At 49.9% G+C, this 19,072-nt stretch overlaps 1 protein-coding gene across 1 annotated transcript in view; it reads right to left on the bottom strand.

The window, feature by feature from the left end:
* LOC147583830 (complement C3-like) overlaps positions 1-18,755 on the bottom strand; it is a 40,210-nt gene extending 21,455 nt beyond the window's left edge. The window contains exons 1-19 of the mRNA XM_086699298.1: positions 18,615-18,755; positions 18,031-18,223; positions 17,466-17,628; positions 17,299-17,369; positions 15,435-15,529; positions 15,272-15,354; positions 15,100-15,190; positions 14,722-14,824; positions 14,504-14,630; positions 13,351-13,466; positions 13,099-13,245; positions 12,490-12,699; positions 12,168-12,374; positions 11,679-11,837; positions 11,262-11,391; positions 10,914-10,985; positions 10,554-10,751; positions 838-946; positions 471-556 (exon numbers count right to left, since the gene is read on the bottom strand). Of these exons, the coding sequence (XP_086555424.1) occupies positions 471-556; positions 838-946; positions 10,554-10,751; positions 10,914-10,985; positions 11,262-11,391; positions 11,679-11,837; positions 12,168-12,374; positions 12,490-12,699; positions 13,099-13,245; positions 13,351-13,466; positions 14,504-14,630; positions 14,722-14,824; positions 15,100-15,190; positions 15,272-15,354; positions 15,435-15,529; positions 17,299-17,369; positions 17,466-17,628; positions 18,031-18,223; positions 18,615-18,691 (2,437 nt within the window). The 5' untranslated portion in view covers positions 18,692-18,755. The remainder of the gene's footprint in view (positions 1-470; positions 557-837; positions 947-10,553; positions 10,752-10,913; positions 10,986-11,261; positions 11,392-11,678; positions 11,838-12,167; positions 12,375-12,489; positions 12,700-13,098; positions 13,246-13,350; positions 13,467-14,503; positions 14,631-14,721; positions 14,825-15,099; positions 15,191-15,271; positions 15,355-15,434; positions 15,530-17,298; positions 17,370-17,465; positions 17,629-18,030; positions 18,224-18,614) is intronic.
* Between the last annotated feature and the right edge of the window lie 317 nt (positions 18,756-19,072).

The raw sequence follows: 19,072 nt of genomic DNA, 5'->3' as shown, positions 1-19,072 counted from the left end.
GGATCCCCCACCCCCTGGGATACCTTTTACCCAAGATTCACAATCTGTCTGTGTTCCAATCATGCATTTCATCCTGCTTCCTCTTTTACATTTTCTTAATCACTTTACCCATTATCCTTGTCAACATGTCAACATCACCCCTTAAGGGTGTTTTTTGCTGCAAATTATTCTAGAGACTGTGCATGTCAACATGGGGGAGATTGTATGTAAGGGGTAGGTGGAATGGAGGTATGTGGGAACTCTTTGTATCTTCCCCTCAATTTTGCTGTGAACCTAAAACTTTTCTCAAAAGAAAATTTATTTACAAAAAGCACTATGTTCCCACAGAATAGGATCTGACACTCCTCTAGTCACCTGGGAGCAGAGTGTCAGACACCAAGAAACAGGGGATCTCTCTGGATGGGATGAGAAAATGCCCAGTGTCCCTGGGATCTCTGCCCACTGAGCATGGGGGCACCAACTTCACTCACCTTTCTTGTCTGACAAGCTCACGGCCAGAATCTCCCAGGTGGTGATGGAGTCTTTCAAAAATATATTCATGGTCTTTGTGGAGATTCTGGATGGAGGAGAAGTGGGGATATTAAAAAGAGGCAGGTGTCAGAGGTACGGGGGAAGCTGGTGTGGAAGGGTCCCAAGGGGCATGTTGGAGGGATGGGTGGGGGCTGGGCACATGGAGGGAGCCTGACTCTTGATCTTCTTTCTAGGCTGGGTTGTGGAGTTGCACAGTGATTCCAGAAAAGAGGTGCATAGGGTACATACAAATGAAGTGATCCAGTCTGGGCTGCCATAGGAGCTGGCCTGGGGGTTGGGTTAAGGTGGGGGGTGTCTCAGCCTTACCCATCTTTCGCAGGTTCATTGAGATCCTCCATGCGCCATAGCCAGCTCTCAGGGAACTGGCTTCGGGAAATGATAACTTCTTCCGGGATTATATCCTCATCCAAGTCACCTAGGAGGCACGGGTGAGGAGAGGGCATTATGGGTTTAGAACACACCCATTTCTCCACTGTCCCCAGAGATATTTATCTCTACACATCTCTGGATTAACTTTATAGTTAATAAACTTTATAGTTTATTTGATTTTCTTCCCGACCTTTTTTTATGCCCCTTTCATTTTTCTTTGTATGGGAATCAGGCTCCCCTCACCTTTCCTTTTTCCAGGGTTCCTTCAATGAACAAAGGAAAACACACCTGGTGGAAGGTCCAAACCATCACCACCATGAGCAGTGGGATAGAACAGCCAAATATGCAATAGAGTGCATGATCACACTCCACAAACACTTCTGGAAGTCCCAGGACCTGGGCAGTGTATGACCTATTCTTAATATAGTAGGACTCACAGGTGCAGGATGCATAACAAGCTATTAAAATGTGTAAAAATCAGAAACCTAGCCAAAATGATGAAATGGAAGAATTCTCCTCAAAAGATATTCCAGGATGAAATGACAGCCAGAGAACTTCTCAAAACAGATCTAAACAATATATCTGAACAATAATTTAGAAAAACTGTCATAAGACTGATAGCTGGGCTTGAAAAAAGTATAGAAGACAGCAAAGAATCTTTTGCTGAAGAGATCAAAGACCTATGAAATAATCAAGGTGGATTAAGAAATGTTGTAAAAAGGGGCGCCTGGGTGGCGCAGTCGGTTAAGCGTCCGACTTCAGCCAGGTCACGATCTCGCGGTCCGGGAGTTCGAGCCCCGCGTCAGGCTCTGGGCTGATGGCTCAGAGCCTGGAGCCTGTTTCCGATTCTGTGTCTCCCTCTCTCTCTGCCCCTCCCCCGTTCATGCTCTGTCTCTCTCTGTCCCAAAAATAAATAAATGTTGAAAAAAAAAATAAAAAAAAAAGAAATGTTGTAAATGAGATGCAAAATAACCCAGCTGCAGTGACAGCAAGGATGGAAGAAGCAGAGGAGAGAATAAGTGAAATAGAAGATAAAATTATGGAAAATGATGAAACTAAAAACAGGAGGGCAAGGAAATTTTAGACCATGAGGGGAGAATTAGAGACCTAAGTGATTCCTTGAAATGAAATAAATCTGTATCATAGGTGCTCCAGAAGAAGAAGAGAGAGAAAGGGTCAGAAGGTTTATTTGAACAAATTATAGCTGAGAACTTCCTTCATCTGGGGAAGGAAACAGGCATTCAAGTGCAAGAGGTACAAGAACTCCCTTCAAAATCAACATAAACAGGCCAATACCATGACATATCATAGTGAAAGTGGAAAAATACAAAGATAAAGAGAATTCTGAAAGCAGCTAGGGAAAAAATAGGTCTTAACCTACAAGGGTAGACACAGAAAGGTAGTAGCAGACCTGTCCACTGAAACTTGGCAGGCCAGAAGGGAGTGGCAGGAAATATTCAATGTGCTGAATAGGAAAAATATGCAGCCAAGAATCCTTTATCTGGCAAGGCTGTCATTAAGAATAAAAGGAGAGATAAAGGCTTTCCCAAACAAAAACTGAAGGAGTTTGTGACCACTAAGCCAGCCCTGCAGGAGAGCCTAAGCGGGACTCTGTGAGTGGAAAGCAGCAAAGACTACAAGGGACTAAGACATCACCATAAGTGCGAAACCTGTAGATAACCCAATGACACTAAATCCATCTCCTTCAATAATCACTGTGAATGTAAACGGACTGAATGCCTCAATCAAAAGACATAGGGTATCAGAATGGATAAAGAAACACGATCCATCTATATGTTGCTTACAAGAGACTCATTTTAGACCTAAGGACACCTGTAGATTGAAAGTGAGGTGACGGAGAACCATCTGTCATGCTATGGGACATCAAAAGAAAGCTGGAGTAGCCATACTTGTATCAGACAAACTATATTTTAAAACAAAGACTGTAACAAGAGATGAAGTAGGCCATTATATCATAAACGAGGGGTCCATCATCAAGAAGAGCTAAATTGTAAATATTTATGCCCCCAACATGAAACACCCAGACCTATAAATCAATTAATCACAAACATAAATAAACATGTAGATAATACTGTTGTTCTGGAGGGGACTTTAATACTCCACCTGCAGCAATGGAAAGATCATCTAGGCAGAAAATCAATAAGGAAACAATGGCTCTGAATGACACATTGGACCAGATGGACTTAACATATATTCAGAACTTTTCATTCAAAAGCAGAAGAATACACATTCTTCTTGAAGGCACATGGAACATTCTTGAAAATAGATTACATACTAGGTCACAAAACAGCTCTCAACAAGTACAAAAGGATTATAATCATACCATGCACATTTTTGGATCACAACACTGTGAAACTTGAAATCAACCACAATAAAAAATCTGGAAAGCCCCCAAATGCATTGACATTAAAGAACATCCTACTAAAACATAAAGGGGTAAACTGGGATATTAAAGAAAAAATTAAAAAATGTATGGAAGCAGATGAAAATGAAAACATGACAGTCCAAACCCTTTGGGATGCAGCAAAGGCAGTTCTAAGAGGACAACACATTGCAATTCACACCAATCTCAAGAAGCAAGAAAGGTCCCACATACATAACCTAACCTCACATCTAAAGGAACTAGAAAGGCAGCAGCAAAGAAAGCCCAAGGCCAGCAGCAGGAGAGAAATAATAAAGATAAGAGCAGAAGTAAACAATATAGAATCCAAAAAAAACCAAAAACAAAACAGAACAGATCAATGAATCTAAGAGTTGGTTTTGTGAAAGAATAAATAAAATTGATAACCTCTTAGCCAGGGTTCTTAAAAATAAAAGCGAGAGGACCCCAACAGATAAAATCATGAATGAAAGAGGAGAGATCACAACCAGCGCCACAGAAATACAAACAATTATTCAAGAATACAATGAAAAATGATATGCCAACAAACTGGAAAATTTTGTAGAAATGGACAAATTCCTAGACACCCACACACTACCCAAACTGAAAATGGAATAAATAGAAAATTTGAATGGACCCACAACCAGTGAAGGAATTGAATTGGTTTTGAAAAATCTACCAACAAATAGGAGTCCTGGGCCAGATAGTTTTCCAGGGTAATTCTACAGGACATTTAAAGCAAGAGTTCATACCTACTCTTCTGAGGCTGTTCCAAAAACGGAAATGGAAGGAAAGCTTCCAGACTCATTCTATGAAGCCAACATTACCTTGATTGCCAAACCAAACAAACACCCCACTATAAAGGAGAATTACAGGGCAATATCCCTGATGAACATGGATGCAAATATTCTCAACAAATTGAGATACTAGCAAATTGAATTCAACAGTATATTAAAGGAATCCTTCACCATGATCAATTGGGATTCATTCCTGGGCTACAGTGCTGGGTCAATATTGGCAAATCAATCAATGTGATACACCACATTAATAGAAGAAAATATAAGAACCATATGATCCTGTCAATAAATGTAGAAAAAAGCATCTAACAAAGTACAGCATCCATTCTTAATAAAAACTCTCAAGATCATTGGGGTAGAAGGAACATACCTTATCATCAAAGCCATATGAAAGGCCCACAGCTAATATCATCCTCAATGGGGAAAAACAGAGCTTTCCCCCTCAGATCATGAACATGACAGGGGTGTGCACTCTCACCACTGTTGTTAAATGTGGTGTTGGGTGTTGTAGACTCAGCAATCAGACAACAAAATGAAATAAAACTCATCCAAATTGGCAAAGAAGAAGCCAGACTTTCACTCTTCACAGATGACATGATACTCCAAAAGACTCCACCAAAAACTGCTAGAACTGATCCATGAATTCAGTAAGGTCGCAGGATACAAAATAAATGTACCAAAATAGGTTACATTTCTCTACACCAATAAGGGAGCAACAGAAAGAGATATCAAGGAATAAATACCATTTACAATTGCACCAAGAACCATAAAATACCTAGAAAGCCCAACCAAATAGGTGAAAGATCTGTACGCTGAAACCTATACAAAGCTAATGAATGAAATTGAAGACACAAAGAAATGGAAAAACATTCCATGCTCAAGGATTTGAAGAACAAATATTGTTAAAAGGTTGATACTACCCAAAGCAATGTACACATTCAATGCAATCCCAATGAAAATAGCACCAGCATTCTTCACAGAGCTAGAACAAACAATCCTAAATTTTTTATGAAACCACAAAAGATTCTGAATAGCCAAAGTAATGTTGAAAAAGAAAACCAGGGGCACCTGGGTGGCTCAGTTCGGTTAAGCTTTTGACTTCAGCTCAGGTCATGATCTCGTGGTCCGTGAGTTTGAGCCCCACGTCGGTCTCTGTGCTGACACCTCAGAGCCTGGAGCCTGTTTCAGATTCTGTGTCTCCCTCTCTCTCTGACCCTCCCCCGTTCATGCTCTGTCTCTCTCTGTCTCAAAAATAAATAAACGTTAAAAAAAATAAAAAAAATAAATAAAAAAGAAAACCAACGGCAGAGGCATCACCATCACGGATTTTAGCCTATATTACAAAGTTGTAATCATCAAGACAGTATGGTATTGGCACAAAAGCAGACACATAGACCAGTGGAATAGAACAGAGAACCCAGAAATGGACCCACAAATGTATGACCAACTAATCTTCAACAAAGCAGGAAAGAGTATCCAATGGAAAAAAGACAGTCTCTTTAGCAAATGGTGCTGGGAGAACTGGACTGCAACATGCAGAAGAATGAACCTGGACCAGTTTCTTACACCATACACAAAAATAAGTTGAAAATGGATGAAAGACCTAAATATGAGACAGGAAACCATAAAGATCCTACAGGAGAAAACAGGCAACAACCTCTTTGTCTTCACCTGCAGGAACTTCTTACTTAACATGTCTCCGAAGGCAAGGGAAATAAAGGAAAAATGAACTGTTTGGGACCTCATCAGGATAAAAAGCCCCTGCATAGCATAGGAAACAATCGATAAAACTAAAAGGCAACTGACGGACTGGGAGAAGATATTTGCAAATGACATATCAAATAATGGGTTAGTATCTGAAATCTATAAAGAACTTACCAAACTCAACACCCAAAAAACAAGTAATCCAGTGAAGAAATGGGCAGAAGACATAAATAGACACTTTTCCAAAGAAGACATACAGATGGCAAACAGACACATGGAAAGGTGCTCAACATCGCTCATCATCAGGGAAATACAAATCAAAACCACATTGAGATACCACCTCACATGGGTCAGAGTGGTTAACATTAACAACTTAGGAAACAACAGATGTAGAGGATGTGAAGAAAGGGGAACCCTCTTGCAGTGTTGGTTGGGATGCAAACTCTGGAAAACAGTGTGGAGATTCCTCAAAAAATTAGAAATAGAATTACAGTACGACCCAGTAATAGCACTACTAGGAATTTATCTAAAGGATAAAGAGTGCTGATTCATAGGGGCGCTTGTACCCCAATGTTTATAGCAGCTCTTTCAACAATAGCCAAATTATGGAAAGAGCCCAAACACACACACACATACATACAATCGAATACTACTCGTCAATGAAAAAGAATGAAATCTTGCCATTTGCAACAATGTGGATGGAACTGGAAGGTATTATGCTAAGCGAAATAAGTCAGTCAGAGAAAGACATATAACATATGACTTCATTCATATGTGGAATTTGAGAAACTTAACACAAGACCAAAGGGGAAAGGAAGGAAATTAAGATAGAAACAGAGAGGGAGGCAAACCATAATAGACTCTTAAATACAGAGAACAGACTGGGGATTTATGGGGGCAGGGCTAGGAGGGGGGAGGAAATGGGTGATGGGCATTGAGGAAGGCACTTTGGGGATGACAACGAGGGGTTGTATGTAAGTGATGAATCATGGGAATCTATTCCTGAAGCCAAGATTACACTGTATATTAGCTAACTTGACAATAGGAAAAAAAAAAAAAAGAAATTACATAAGGCTGGGGGAGAAAACATCTGAGCATGTGTAAGCCATATCCCATTGGATACTTTTGTCTAGTTTTCCTCTTTGAGAAAGAAAGTCTGTAGGTCGCTGGAGCAGAAGGCAGCAAGCCTAGATTAGAATAATTTGCACAGACTGAAGATACAGCTCTTTGCTCATGTGTGTAGGGAATCTTTTTGTCTTTTTTTGGGGGGTGGTGGTGGAGGGCGTGCTAGCCTTCCAGCTAAAATAATACAAAAATATGTGTCCCCTTTGGCAATGTCTGCCTTTAAGAGGTGACTGCATATTTCTAAGCCAAAAGGTAAAAAACTAAAAAATAAAAATATAGGTGTGCACGAAAGGTATGTGTTACCATATAAGGATCCATACCTACTGTCATACAGGCTACATAAAAATTGATTTGGGGGAAATTTTCCCTTGGCTTTAATTTTGCCCTGATCTGATAGCAGAAAGAGGTTTAGAAATGGACTATCCAGGACTAAGGAGGAACTTTACAGCGGAGAGACCCAGCAGACAGCGCCTTAATCACGTGATCAAGACTCACAGCACCAACAATGGGACAAATCGATGTCTTTGGGCTCCCGACATGATGCACTGAGAATCCATAGTGTCTCTCCTGTGACAGTGCTGCCCCCAAATGCAAAACCTGGATGTCATTACGAGGAAGCATGGAGCCAACCCAAACCGTGGGACAGCCCCCCAAATAGCCGGACGTGAAAGTCACTCAAGACGGCTGTGCTGCCAGGGGTTGAGCAGATCCAAGGACACTAAGGAGACCCCACCAGTAAACACGACGTCTGTTCCTGCACAGATCCTTTTCCTATAAAGGATCCAGACCAAACCAAAGGGAAACCACTGGCCAGCCTGAACGGGGCTGGAGGTTTTGGTGGTGGTAACAAGTCAACATCAACGTCCTAATTCTGATGCCTGTGCTGTGGTTTTGTGGGAGAATATCTTTGCTTCTAGAAATTCCACACGGAGCTAATTAGGGGCCTCAATGGTGTGGCCTCAAATGATTCAGAGGGATAAAAGGTTTTTATGCCCATTTCTCCTTTTTCTGCTTGAGTCTAAAGATTTAAAAAAAAATGATTATGTTTGCTTGGATCGGGCAGACTGCCGCTTATGGCATTTCCCCATCTTCCTTAGTTTTTAAGCAAAGGGGTTCTGTTTCGTGACTTTTCATCCTGTGGTCGATAAGGTAACTTCCCTCGGTTTCAAGAGCCGCTCACACTGGCCCTTGTTCTCAGAGCCCAATTTGGACGACACAGTTTCTGGTCCCCCATGAAAACGATGGGATGTGCAAAAGAAGTGTTCAAAGGGCCAGTGAGAAGGGTCAGTGCAGCAAGCACCACTCTGCCCACAGGGGTTTAAAAGAGCAATCTGGACAGGGCGGGCCGAGAGGGAATCTGCCAGGGGGACCCTCACGACAGGGGCCATGCTGCCCGTGGTGCGGGGGCTCTCTGTGTGCTTGGTTTCCACTGCACCCATCCTAGCAGAAAGGCCTTTCTCTGCATAAGACACATCAAAAAGCATTTTTAAAAAGCAGACATCAGGCCTCACTGGGCTCAAAGGCTCTGAGCAAATGGCAGGTAGGATTCCCACCAGTTCTGTCAGGGCCGCCTTGTGGTGGGGACCACTCTGGTTCTGCTTTCAATGGGCTTCTTGGAAGAGAAATTTCTCTTGGCTTAAGATTTATTTGGCCCGACAGAAAACATGAATAGACACTTCTCTAAAGAAGACATCCGGATGGCCAACAGGCACATGAAAAGATGCTCAACGTCGCTCCTTATCAGGGAAACACAAATCAAAACCACACTCAGATATCACCTCACGCCAGTCAGAGTGGCCAAAATGAACAAATCAGGATGCTGGAGAGGATGTGGAGAAACGGGAACCCTCTTGCACTGTTGGTGGGAATGCAAACTGGTGCAGCCGCTCTGGAAAGCAGTGTGGAGTTTCCTCAGAAAATTAAAAATAGACCTACCCTATGACCCAGCAATAGCACTGCTAGGAATTTACCCAAGGGATACAGGAGTGCTGATGCATAGGGGCACTTGTACCCCAATGTTTATAGCAGCACTCTTAACAATAGCCAAATTATGGAAAGAGCCTAAATGTCCATCAACTGATGAATGGATAAAGAAATTGTGGTTTATGTACACAATGGAATACTACGTGGCAATGAGAAAGAACGAAATATGGCCTTTTGTAGCAACGTGGATGGAACTGGAGAGTGTGATGATAAGTGAAATAAGCCATACAGAGAAAGACAGATACCATATGGTTTCACTCTTATGTGGATCCTGAGAAACTTAACAGAAACCCATGGGGGAGGGGAACAAAAAAAAAAAAAAGAAGTTAGAGTGGGAGAGAGCCAAAGCATAAGAGACTGTTGAGAACTGAGAACAAACTAAGGGTTGATGGGGGGTGGGAGGGAGGAGAGGGTGGGTGATGGGTATTGAGGAGGGCACCTTTTGGGATGAGCACTGGGTGTTGTATGGAAACCAATTTGACAATAAATTTCATATATTAAAAAAAAAAAAGATTTATTTGGCCCGAGATGTAAAGTTTCAAGTGTGCACATGTTTTGTCTTATCCAGAACTGAATGAATGAATGAATGAATGAATGAATGAATGAATTAGTGAATGAATGAATGAGGGAGGGAGGGAATGAATGAATGAAAACAAATTAACAGATGTTGTTAGGCATTGAGTTAGGCACCTCTTTGGAAAGCAACGTAAATGAGTTTTCTTTGGTAAAGGCAGGCTAAAAACTCATCTCAGACAGAAACAACTTCCCCCCTCAGACAGTCCCTCCTTCCTCCACAGAAGGGTACACATGCCCCTCTCAGACAGGTGGACCCTCTCCCCTCAGATAGGCCCTCCCCTTCAGACAGGCTCTCCTCTCCGCTCAGACAGAGGCATCCTTCCTCCCAGACTGGCCCCTTCCCTTCTCACATAGGTCCTCCTTCCCCAGACAGGTCCTACCCCCTCAGACCAAGCCCTCCCCCATCAGACTGGTCCTCCCTCCTCTAGCAAGCCCCCCCCCCCTCTGGCTGGGTCTCCTCCCTCTGACAGGGTCTCCCCACCCAGACAGGTCCTATCCTCTCCCACCAGGCCCTCCTCCATCAGACCAGGCCTCCCCTCCTTAACGGAGCATCCCCACTCTAGCTGGGCCTCCTCCCTCAGACCACAACCTTCCCCATCAGACCAGGTCTCCCCTCTCTCACTGAGCCTCCCAACTCTGGCTGAAGGTATTCCCCCCCTACTGGGCCTTCCCGCTCAGACAGGTCCTACCCCCTCAGACCAGGCCCTCCCCCCTCTGACCAAACCTCCCCAGTCTGGCCAGCCTCTCCCCTCACACCACACCCTCCCCCTTCTGATCCAGCCACTCCACTCTGGCTGGCCTCCTCCCTCAAACCAGGCCCTCCCCACTCTCACAGAGCCTGCCCCTTAGACCAGCCTCTCCACCCTCAGAACAGGCCCTCCACCCTCTGACCAAGCCTCCCCACTCTGGTTGGCCTCCGCCCTCAAACCAGGCCCTCCCCCCTCTAACCCAGCCTCCTTACTCTGGCCAGCCTCCTAGTTTAGGCCAGCCCTTCCTCCATCAAACCAGGCCCTCCCCCTCTGACCCAGCCTCCCCACTCTGGCCAGCCCACAGGCAAGTGGACTCACTCCGGGCCAATCCCAGGTGGGCACTACGGGTGTGGTTGAGCCTCAGCTGGGTGATGTAGTTGCAACAGTCCAGGAAGGCCTTCACGCACGAGGCCTCGTGCTGGATGAACCGGGCCCTGCGCTCGCACGAGAACTTCATGGGGTTCTCCCGCATGCCATGTTCACAGCACTTGCGCAGCTCCTTTGGGTACTGACCCGCTGCGTGGACACGACACCGGTCAGGGCCTCAGCTGGGACCTCAAAGCAGGAGGAGCTCGGGCGGACCAAGGGTAGGACGTCCCCAGGGCCCGGCCCTGCCCTGCTCCCTCCTGGGCTGGATCCCAGATGGGCAGGGTTTGGAGGAAGGGTGGGGGGCCCCACCTTTGTCCATCCTCTTCTCTGTGAGCATCACCGAGCGGCGGCGCCGGGTAGCTGGTTTGGGGCACTCGGGATCTGAGGGGAGGGCACACGCGAACAAGATGGGTTAAGCGTCAACTGAGGGTCCCCAATGTACTCCTCTTAGTAGCCGTGAGGGAGCCATGAGTTGTTGTTCCCATTTGACAGATGAGGAAACTGAGGCTCAGTAGGCAGTGATTCACTAGGTGGGGGCTGGGGCAGGACTTTAACCCAGGGCCCCCACCTGTTCTCAGCATCTGAGGACCTCAGAACAGTGCCCTCCACCTGCTCTCAGCATCTGGGGTGCAGGCCCCACACCTCCCGGGCCCTCACCTGTCCTATCCAGGGTCTGCAGGTTTGTGTTGGTCTGGAAGGCCAGCCCTGCGTCCGTGAAGACGCCGGCATAGTCCTTCCCGCTGCCTGGAGTGCAGCCGATGTCAGCCTTCTCTACCACGTTCCAGATCTGCGGGAGGGCAGGGGTCACCAGGCTGACATGTCCGACCGCCCCTGCGTTCTGGTCCCAGACCCCTCTCAGAGCTGCGTGCACAGCCCCCGCCAACCACCCCCAGCGCGGACTCCTCCATCTACGCTCCCACCCACGGCCTTCACTTCCGCGCCACGTCTGTGTCCCTCCCAGCCTCCGTCCCGCCCACGCCTAACCCCACTTCCGGTTCCCTTCTGAGCGCCACCCGCGCCTCAGCCCCAAGCCACCCCTTTGCTTCCGCCACACCCCAGCGGTACGGGGCGCACCTTGCTTTGAGTTAACTTATTCTTCTTGTTCAGCACGAACACGCCCTTGTCCACCACCACGAGCCCCACTCGGGCCCCGTGGTCCCCCTCGATCTTGAGGGTCATCTGCTGGCCAGGTAGGTAAACCCTCTCTTCCTTCCTGCTACCTTTCACCACCAGCTGTTGGGGGGGGGGGTGTGCACAGAGGTAGGAGTGAGGGGTCAGCCCTGCCAGGCTGGGTCTCCATCAGCAGTCAGCCCAGGGCAGTGTCCGTGCTGTGCTGGTCAGGAAGGGGCAACGGTGGAGACAGACAGACTGAAGGTGGAAAGGCCAGCAGGGAGGGAGATACTGAGGCTGAAACAGAGGTGGGGAGAGAAGGAGCTGGAAAAGGAGAAGATGGGTCTCGGTTGGGGAACCCACCCAGAAGGCTGGAGAGAGGCAGAGACGGAGCGAGCACTGGCCAGGCGGGGAGTGCCAAGATGGGTGCAGAGGAAGGCTCCGGAAGCTTACCTTGCCCACACAGGAGTCCTTGACATCCACCCACACGGAATCGGCCACCACCTCCCTCTGGCCATTGTTGTTAATGAAGGTGTAATAAGCCACCAGGCGGAAGGAAGGAATGAAGTCCTCAGTGATGGTCAGGGGCATCGCGTACATGTCCTGGCCGGGCTCCCGCGTCTGACGCTCCGCCTTCAACAGCTTCCCTTTGTTCATGATCTGGGGGAGACAGGTTGGCATAAGGAAGAATCAGCAAGGTGGAGGGGGGTGGCCCTGGACTGGGGGTGCTGCAGAAGTAAGGAGGAGGGGTCTGGGATCCTAGGAGGGCACGGACCAGGTAGGTGAAGTAGCGGATGTTGTTCTCCTGGGTGGTGGTGGGGTCAATTCGCAGGTGGAAGTTGACGTTGAGATCTTCCCCTGGCTTGAGCTCCACGCGAGGCACAGAGATGTGCAGGTAGTTATTACTCATGGTGCTGTAGGGTTGGGCGTTCATAGTCCTGTTGGTCTGTCGTGACTCTGGGATACCATCCTTCCTAGTGCTTACCTGGGTGAGGAAAGGGGGATGAATTCTGGCCCCCCAAAGATGTCCACATCCTAATCCCTGGGACCTGGGAATACGGTACCTTCCCTGGCCAGAGGGACTTTACAAATGAGATTAAGTTAAGGGTCTGAGGATGGGGAGTCTGTTTTGGATTATCCAGGTGGGTCAAATGTAATCACCGGATCCTTATAATATACCTATGCAGATGGCCAGACTGCTGGTGCAGATAAGATCCCCTCTATGCAGATGAAAACCCTCTATGTGAATGGCAGGATGCCCTGATACAATAAAAGGACCCCACTCCTCACGTGGCAGGATGACCGTGGCAGAGGACAGAGTTCCTCCCTGCAAATACAGTCCCCTATTTCCCAGAAGTGGGGCTAGAGGAGGGTGAGGACTCACGGTGATGGGCAGGGACCTAAAGGTTTTGTGTGTGTTGATGATCAGCTTGGCCATGCCGTCTTCCTGGGTGAAGGAGCGTGATTTGGAGTACTGGGTCACCACGGGGACGTTGCGTGCTGGGGAGCCGTCGGGGTTCGTCACAAACACCTGCGGGTGCAGCGCAGGGGCAGGTGGAGGGCGTTCAGGTCGACCCAGAGGCGTGGCTGATGCTCAGGGGAAGGGTGGGGGAGGCAGCCCCACCCCGGGTCTCACCATGAGGTCAAAGGGCATGCCTGGTTTGAAGAACTTGGACGTCTTGGTGAAGTGGATCTGGTAGGGGGAGGTCACGATGGGGATCCCGCTACGCTCCGCCTCCACCATGTCGCTGCCTGAGGGGGCCAGCTGTGAGGGCAGGTTCCTGGGCCACCCCTCCAGGTTGGACCACACCTTACACTGGGCCTCCCTCAGACTGGGCCTTCTCCATCAGACTGGCTGGAACCTTCATTCTGTTCCTCCCCCATCAGACTGGGTCTCCTCTGTCAGACAGCTTCCCACCTTCATACTGGGCCTCCCCTCTCAGACTGGGCCTCCTCTATCAGATTGGATCCCACTTTCATACTGGGTCTCCCCCATCAGACTGGGCCTCGTCTACAGACTGGATCCCACCTTCATAGTGGGCCTCCCCCCTCAGACTGGGCCTCCTCTATCAGACTGGATCCCACCTTCATTCTGGCCTCCCCCTCAGACTGGGCCTCCTCTACAGACTGGACCTCACTTTCATTCTGGACCTCCCTGCCTCAGAATGGGCCACCTCTATCAGACTGGATCCCACATTCATTCTGGGCCTCCCCACCTCAGATTGGGCCTCCTGTATCAGACTGGATCCCACCTTTATTCTGGGTTGCCCCCTCACTGGGCCTCCTCTGTCTGACTGCATCCCACCTTCATACTGGCCTCCCCCATCAGACTAGGCTTCACTATCAGACTGGATACCACCTTCATACTGGCCTCCCCCATCAGACTGGGCTTCTCTATCAGACTGGATCCCACCTTCATTCTGGCCTCCCCCCATCAGATTGGGCCTCTGCTATCAGACTGGATCCCACAATCATACTGGGCCTCCCCCCTCAGACTGGGCCTCCTCTACAGACTGGATCTCACTTTCATTCTGGACCTCCCCCACTCAAAATGGGCCACCTCTATCAGACTGGATCCCACTTTCATTCTGGGGCTCCCCCCACCCTCAGAATGGGCCTCCTTTGTCTCACTGGGTATCACTTTCCTCTGGATATCCTCTCTTACACTTGGCCTTTGCCCTCAGACTGGTTCTCCCCTGTCACACTGCATTCCACATCCATTCTGGGCCTCTGCCCTCACACTGGGCCTCCCCCCTCATTTGGGTCCCTTTCCTCAGACCAGGCCTCACCTGAGTGCAGGATAACGGTGACAGACACGTACAACGACTTCCCCACCAGGGCATCTGCTCCGGAGGGTTCCACCCCGCTCAGCAGGACCTTTCGTTCCAGCCTGGCCTCCCCACTGCCATCATCGATCTGGGGGAGGAAGGAAGGCTCAGAGAGGGGGAGGGGCGCAGGTGAGGGAGGGGGAAGTCCAAAGTGGAGGAGGCTCAGAGGGGCAGAGCACCTGAACACGGGTGAGGGACTGGGGCAGCGAAATCCTCTGTTCACCATCCTGGACCCCAAAGATGACGAAGGCTATTCCATCCACATTCTTCCCATACAAGAACCTGAGAGGCAAGATGGTCTCAATGCTCCTCTCCTGAAGGGTGAGGCTGCCTGCAAACTTCCACGGACCCCTGGTCCCGCGCCTGGTGCTTACCTGGCCAGTATCTGGTTCTTCACTCAGCACCCACCTGGTCCCACACCTGACCACACTGCACCCGGGTTCCCTTACCCGGCCCCTACCTGGCTCCACCCCTAGCTGCCAACCTGGCCTGTCATCTAGCCCTCACCTGGCCCCCCTCCCCTCCCCTCCCGCCTGGCCCCATTCCTAGCCCCTCACCTGGCCGTGATGGTGACCTCCAGGCCCTGTGGGTCATCAATGTAGTAGAATTTCTCTGTAGGCTCCACTTGGACCTCAAAACTGGGCAGCACTGGGGTCGAGACGGCACCAGTAGGCTGTCAGCACTGGCCTGGCACTTGGGGCCCCCACCCTGACTCCTTCCTCCTCTTACCGTACTCCTTCACCTCGAACTCAGCAGAGAATACCTGCTGTGGGGCATCTTCATAGTGGGCTTCTATCTTCCACTGCCCTGTACTGTGGGGAAGGCAAGTGAGTGAGCCAGCCAGACGCCCTCCCTTGGCATAGGGAACCCCCTCTAGGAGGGCCTGACATACTTGACCAGCTCCGGGATGTTCCAAGACAGGGACAAGATGCCAACCTGGTTCTGAGAAGATAGGGAGTCCTTCTTGATGAGAATATTGTCGGGGGTCTGTGGAGACAGGGAGGGCGTGTCTCTTCAGAGACCTGGCTTAGCCCCTAGGCTCTCTTCCTCCTCTCTGTGTCTGGACACTCTCTGTGTGTCATGACTACTGGGGCAGTGGTTATGAACATGGACTTGAGTCAGTCAGCCTGGGTTCAAATGCCCACTCTCCCACTTACGCGCTGTGTCACCTTGGGCAAATTACTTGATGTCTCTGTGCTCAATGTGCCCAGCTAGAAAAAGGAGAGGAACATAGCCCCTCCCTCACTGGCTTGGCACATGATTCATGTAAGCTGGAGCTCACTCTCGTCGGAGGCTGTCTGAACACTGATAGTAACTAGCATTTATCACCTACTTTGTGCGGGACCCTGTGGTAAGCATCCTATGGGCGCTAAGTCACACAGCATTGCCTACCTTCGACTCTTTGACCTACAAGAATACAAAGTCGTGTGGTTCAACCTAACACACAGTATGTCATTCGTTGCAAATAACTAAACACCAGGAGACATCATGTAAAAATCTGGCTTTCTGGCTTCTCTTGGAAATTGGGATAACCGTGGATACGGGTTCCTGTTGGCACATGGCGACATTTGACTGGAACTGGGCAGAGGCTCTACCGTTAGAGGTGTGTGTTCTCCGTTCCCCACAAATCCCACCGATCCCCACAGTCAGCTTGTGGCTGTCAGGACCTGGTCCCTGTTAACTTTGCATGATTGCAAGAAGTACTCATGATGATCCTCTGAGAACGACCTACCTCTTCCCTCTGTCCTTCACTTCCTCCTTCCATTCCCCCTCCCCCCCACCCCTTTCCTGCCTTAGCCCAGTAAATTGTAATGAAATTACTGTATGCCAAGCACCCATCCTGTCTGGAATTTAGGTTCTTTGGAGGTCTAGGGAATGGGCAATTAGCAAATGAATACATTCAATTTATAGGGTGCCTAAAGGAGATGACAGGAAGGGAGACCAGTGGAGTGTGTGTGTGTGTGTGTGTGTGTGTGTGTGCGTGGGTGTGCGTGGGTGTATGAGTTGGGAGAGGGTGTCTGCAATTTTACAGGTCCTCAGGCTTCTCTGTAAAATTGTGCCATCGGTGACATTTGAGCAGAGACTTGAATGACGTGATGGGGCAAGCTATGTGGGTATTTGGAGGGAGAGCGTTTTGTGAGTAGTGGGGGAACAGCCTGTGCAAAGGTCCTAGGGCTGGCTCTTTATGGCAGTTGGAGGGACAGCAATAAGGCCCATGTGGCTGGAGCAGAGTGAGTGAGGGGAAGAGGGGGAGGAGAGGAGGAGAGGAGGACAGGTAGGGGACAGGGCAAGTCTTGCAGGGCCTTGGGGAGTGCTGGGAGGACTTAGGCTTTTACCCCAAGGAGGTGGGAGCTCCTGGAGGGCTCTGGGTGGAGGAGGGTGGGACAGGAGTTGGATGCTCGAGGCTGCCCCCTGGCAGCAGGAGGCGGATTGGGCTACAGAGAGTTTTTATCTGTCATCTCAATCTTCAGCTGAGAAAACCAAGGCCCAGGAGGGTGAAGTGACCTGTCCCGAGTGACACGGTCCCCAGAGATTTGTCTGGAGCCGGAATCCACGGGCAGAAGCATCACTGTGCCTGGTATCCCCGGATCTCTGCCCTGTGTCCAGGACTCTTTCTGTGTTCAAGGCTCTACACATTTCTTTGCCTTTCAGCCTCTGCAGTCTTGCCCTTTCCAGAGTCTCTTTCTCTGTCTCAATCTCTTTCTCTCTCCCTGAGTCTTGCCTGGGGTGTGTCTTGGTCCCCAGCTGGCTGGTACCTGGATGCTGATGACAACGGCCCGGCCCACAGGCAGTAGGTCATTGTTGACCGTGAAGATCCGATAGAGGACTGGAAGATGGTGGGAAAGAAAGGAGGTGGTAAGTGAGGCCACGCCCCTCCCCACAATCTGGCCCCTGGGTCCTCAGCTGCTGCCCAGCCCCTTACCCGTGGAGCCTGGGGTGTAGATGGGCTTGTCCGTCTGGATGAAGATGTACCCGCTCTGAAAGCTGACCAGCACCACCTTCTCCACTACGGTGCTCCCAAAGTCCGCCTGGATAGTCACGAATTTTTTCTCCTTCCCGGATATTAATTCCTGGTTGGCTGGGATCTAGGCATAGCCAGAGAATCATTGAGATGCTGCCTCCCGGCCCCTTGCCCGCATTCAGCTCCAGGCTTTCAGAGGGGTCCACACCTGTCTGCCCTTCCTGCCAATAGCACCTGTCCACCACTCCGGGTCTCCCTGGTGTGCCCAGGTTGGGAGCGGAGGGGTAGTGGGGGTGGGGAGCAAGGGTCTAAGATGGGTAGGGATCAGAAAGGGGGATGAGTAGGGGGAATCAGACAAGGGGCTCAGAGGACGTCACTTAGGAGAGGGGATCAAAGCTAAGGGCTCAGGATAGAAGAAGCTAATTGAAGGAGAATTCTCAGAGAGGGGAGGGGCTCCAAAGTGGGAACTGCTCAAAACAGGGCGGAGACTCAGACAGGTGGGAGGGGCTCCAGCAGGTGCACACACATTGATGTTGACTGTGCCCATGTGGTCGGTCTCCCTGATCAGAGCAATGGTCTCGCTGAACATCCTTTGCTTCTTCGCTGGGAAATCGTAGACGTTGACTGTGACTGCAAGGTTCCCTCCATAGTCATGGGCCTCAAGCAGCACCTTCTCCTCGTTTCCCAGCCGCAGGATGTTGGGGGTGATCATGGAGAACCTGCAGGTCAGGTGGAACACGGGATGGAGCTGCCGTTCTAGGGACCACGGTTCCAACCCTCACCGACATATCACGAAGCCCCCAAATCCTGTGAAGTCAGATCTCGAGGCCTCCAAGTGATTCTGCAGCCACAGAATCACTGAACACACCACAGGCACCCAAACCCGCAGACCCCTGCTTCTAGAAACATCCGCCTCCCATTGTAACCCGAGTGCCATGAACCCCCAGCTCATGAAATCATGAGCTCCCAGGCAGCCCAAGTCCATTCACATCCCAACCCGCTGACCCCTGCCTCCACAGACACCCACGTGCGCCATGGACTCTACTAGGACCTGAACCCCACCCCCACCTCACAAGTAGCCCGGTTTGGAGAAGGGTCATGACCACTCACATGGGGTCCCCCGGTGCCAGGGGCAGGATGGGAAGCAGCAGCAGCAGCAGCAGGCTGGGGCCCGAGGCAGGCCCCATGGTGCAGGGACGCTGGAGGGACAGAGGGACGGAGGAAGCGGACTGGGAGGGAATGAGCAGAGGCTGCTGGAGGCTGCCTTTTATCTGGCTCCCGCCTCCCCCTGCAACCTCAGCCCAGCCCGCAGCTCCCGTGGCTTCCCCCTTCCTGGAGCTGCCCCAGATTGCTCAATACCGTTTCCTAAGTTTTTCAATCCCTGGGGCCAGTGTGTCCTGGGGTAACTAACCCAAGGGCATGTCCTCCAGCAACATGGACACACCTTCCCCCTGCCAAGGTCTCCCTCAGGGTCAAGGTCAGTTGGCAAACAGGGTCCTTTCCCTGTTGCACCTACTTAGTGGTGGAGGAACACTGAGGGCCAGAGAGCTCCCCACCCCAGGTATCTG

The sequence above is a fragment of the Puma concolor genome, chromosome A2 (assembly GCF_028749965.1).
Source record: "Puma concolor isolate L17-30 chromosome A2, mPumCon1.1.hap2, whole genome shotgun sequence".
In the NCBI taxonomy this organism is placed as follows: domain Eukaryota; kingdom Metazoa; phylum Chordata; class Mammalia; order Carnivora; family Felidae; genus Puma; species Puma concolor.
This window is presented reverse-complemented; position numbering and strand designations above follow the sequence as displayed.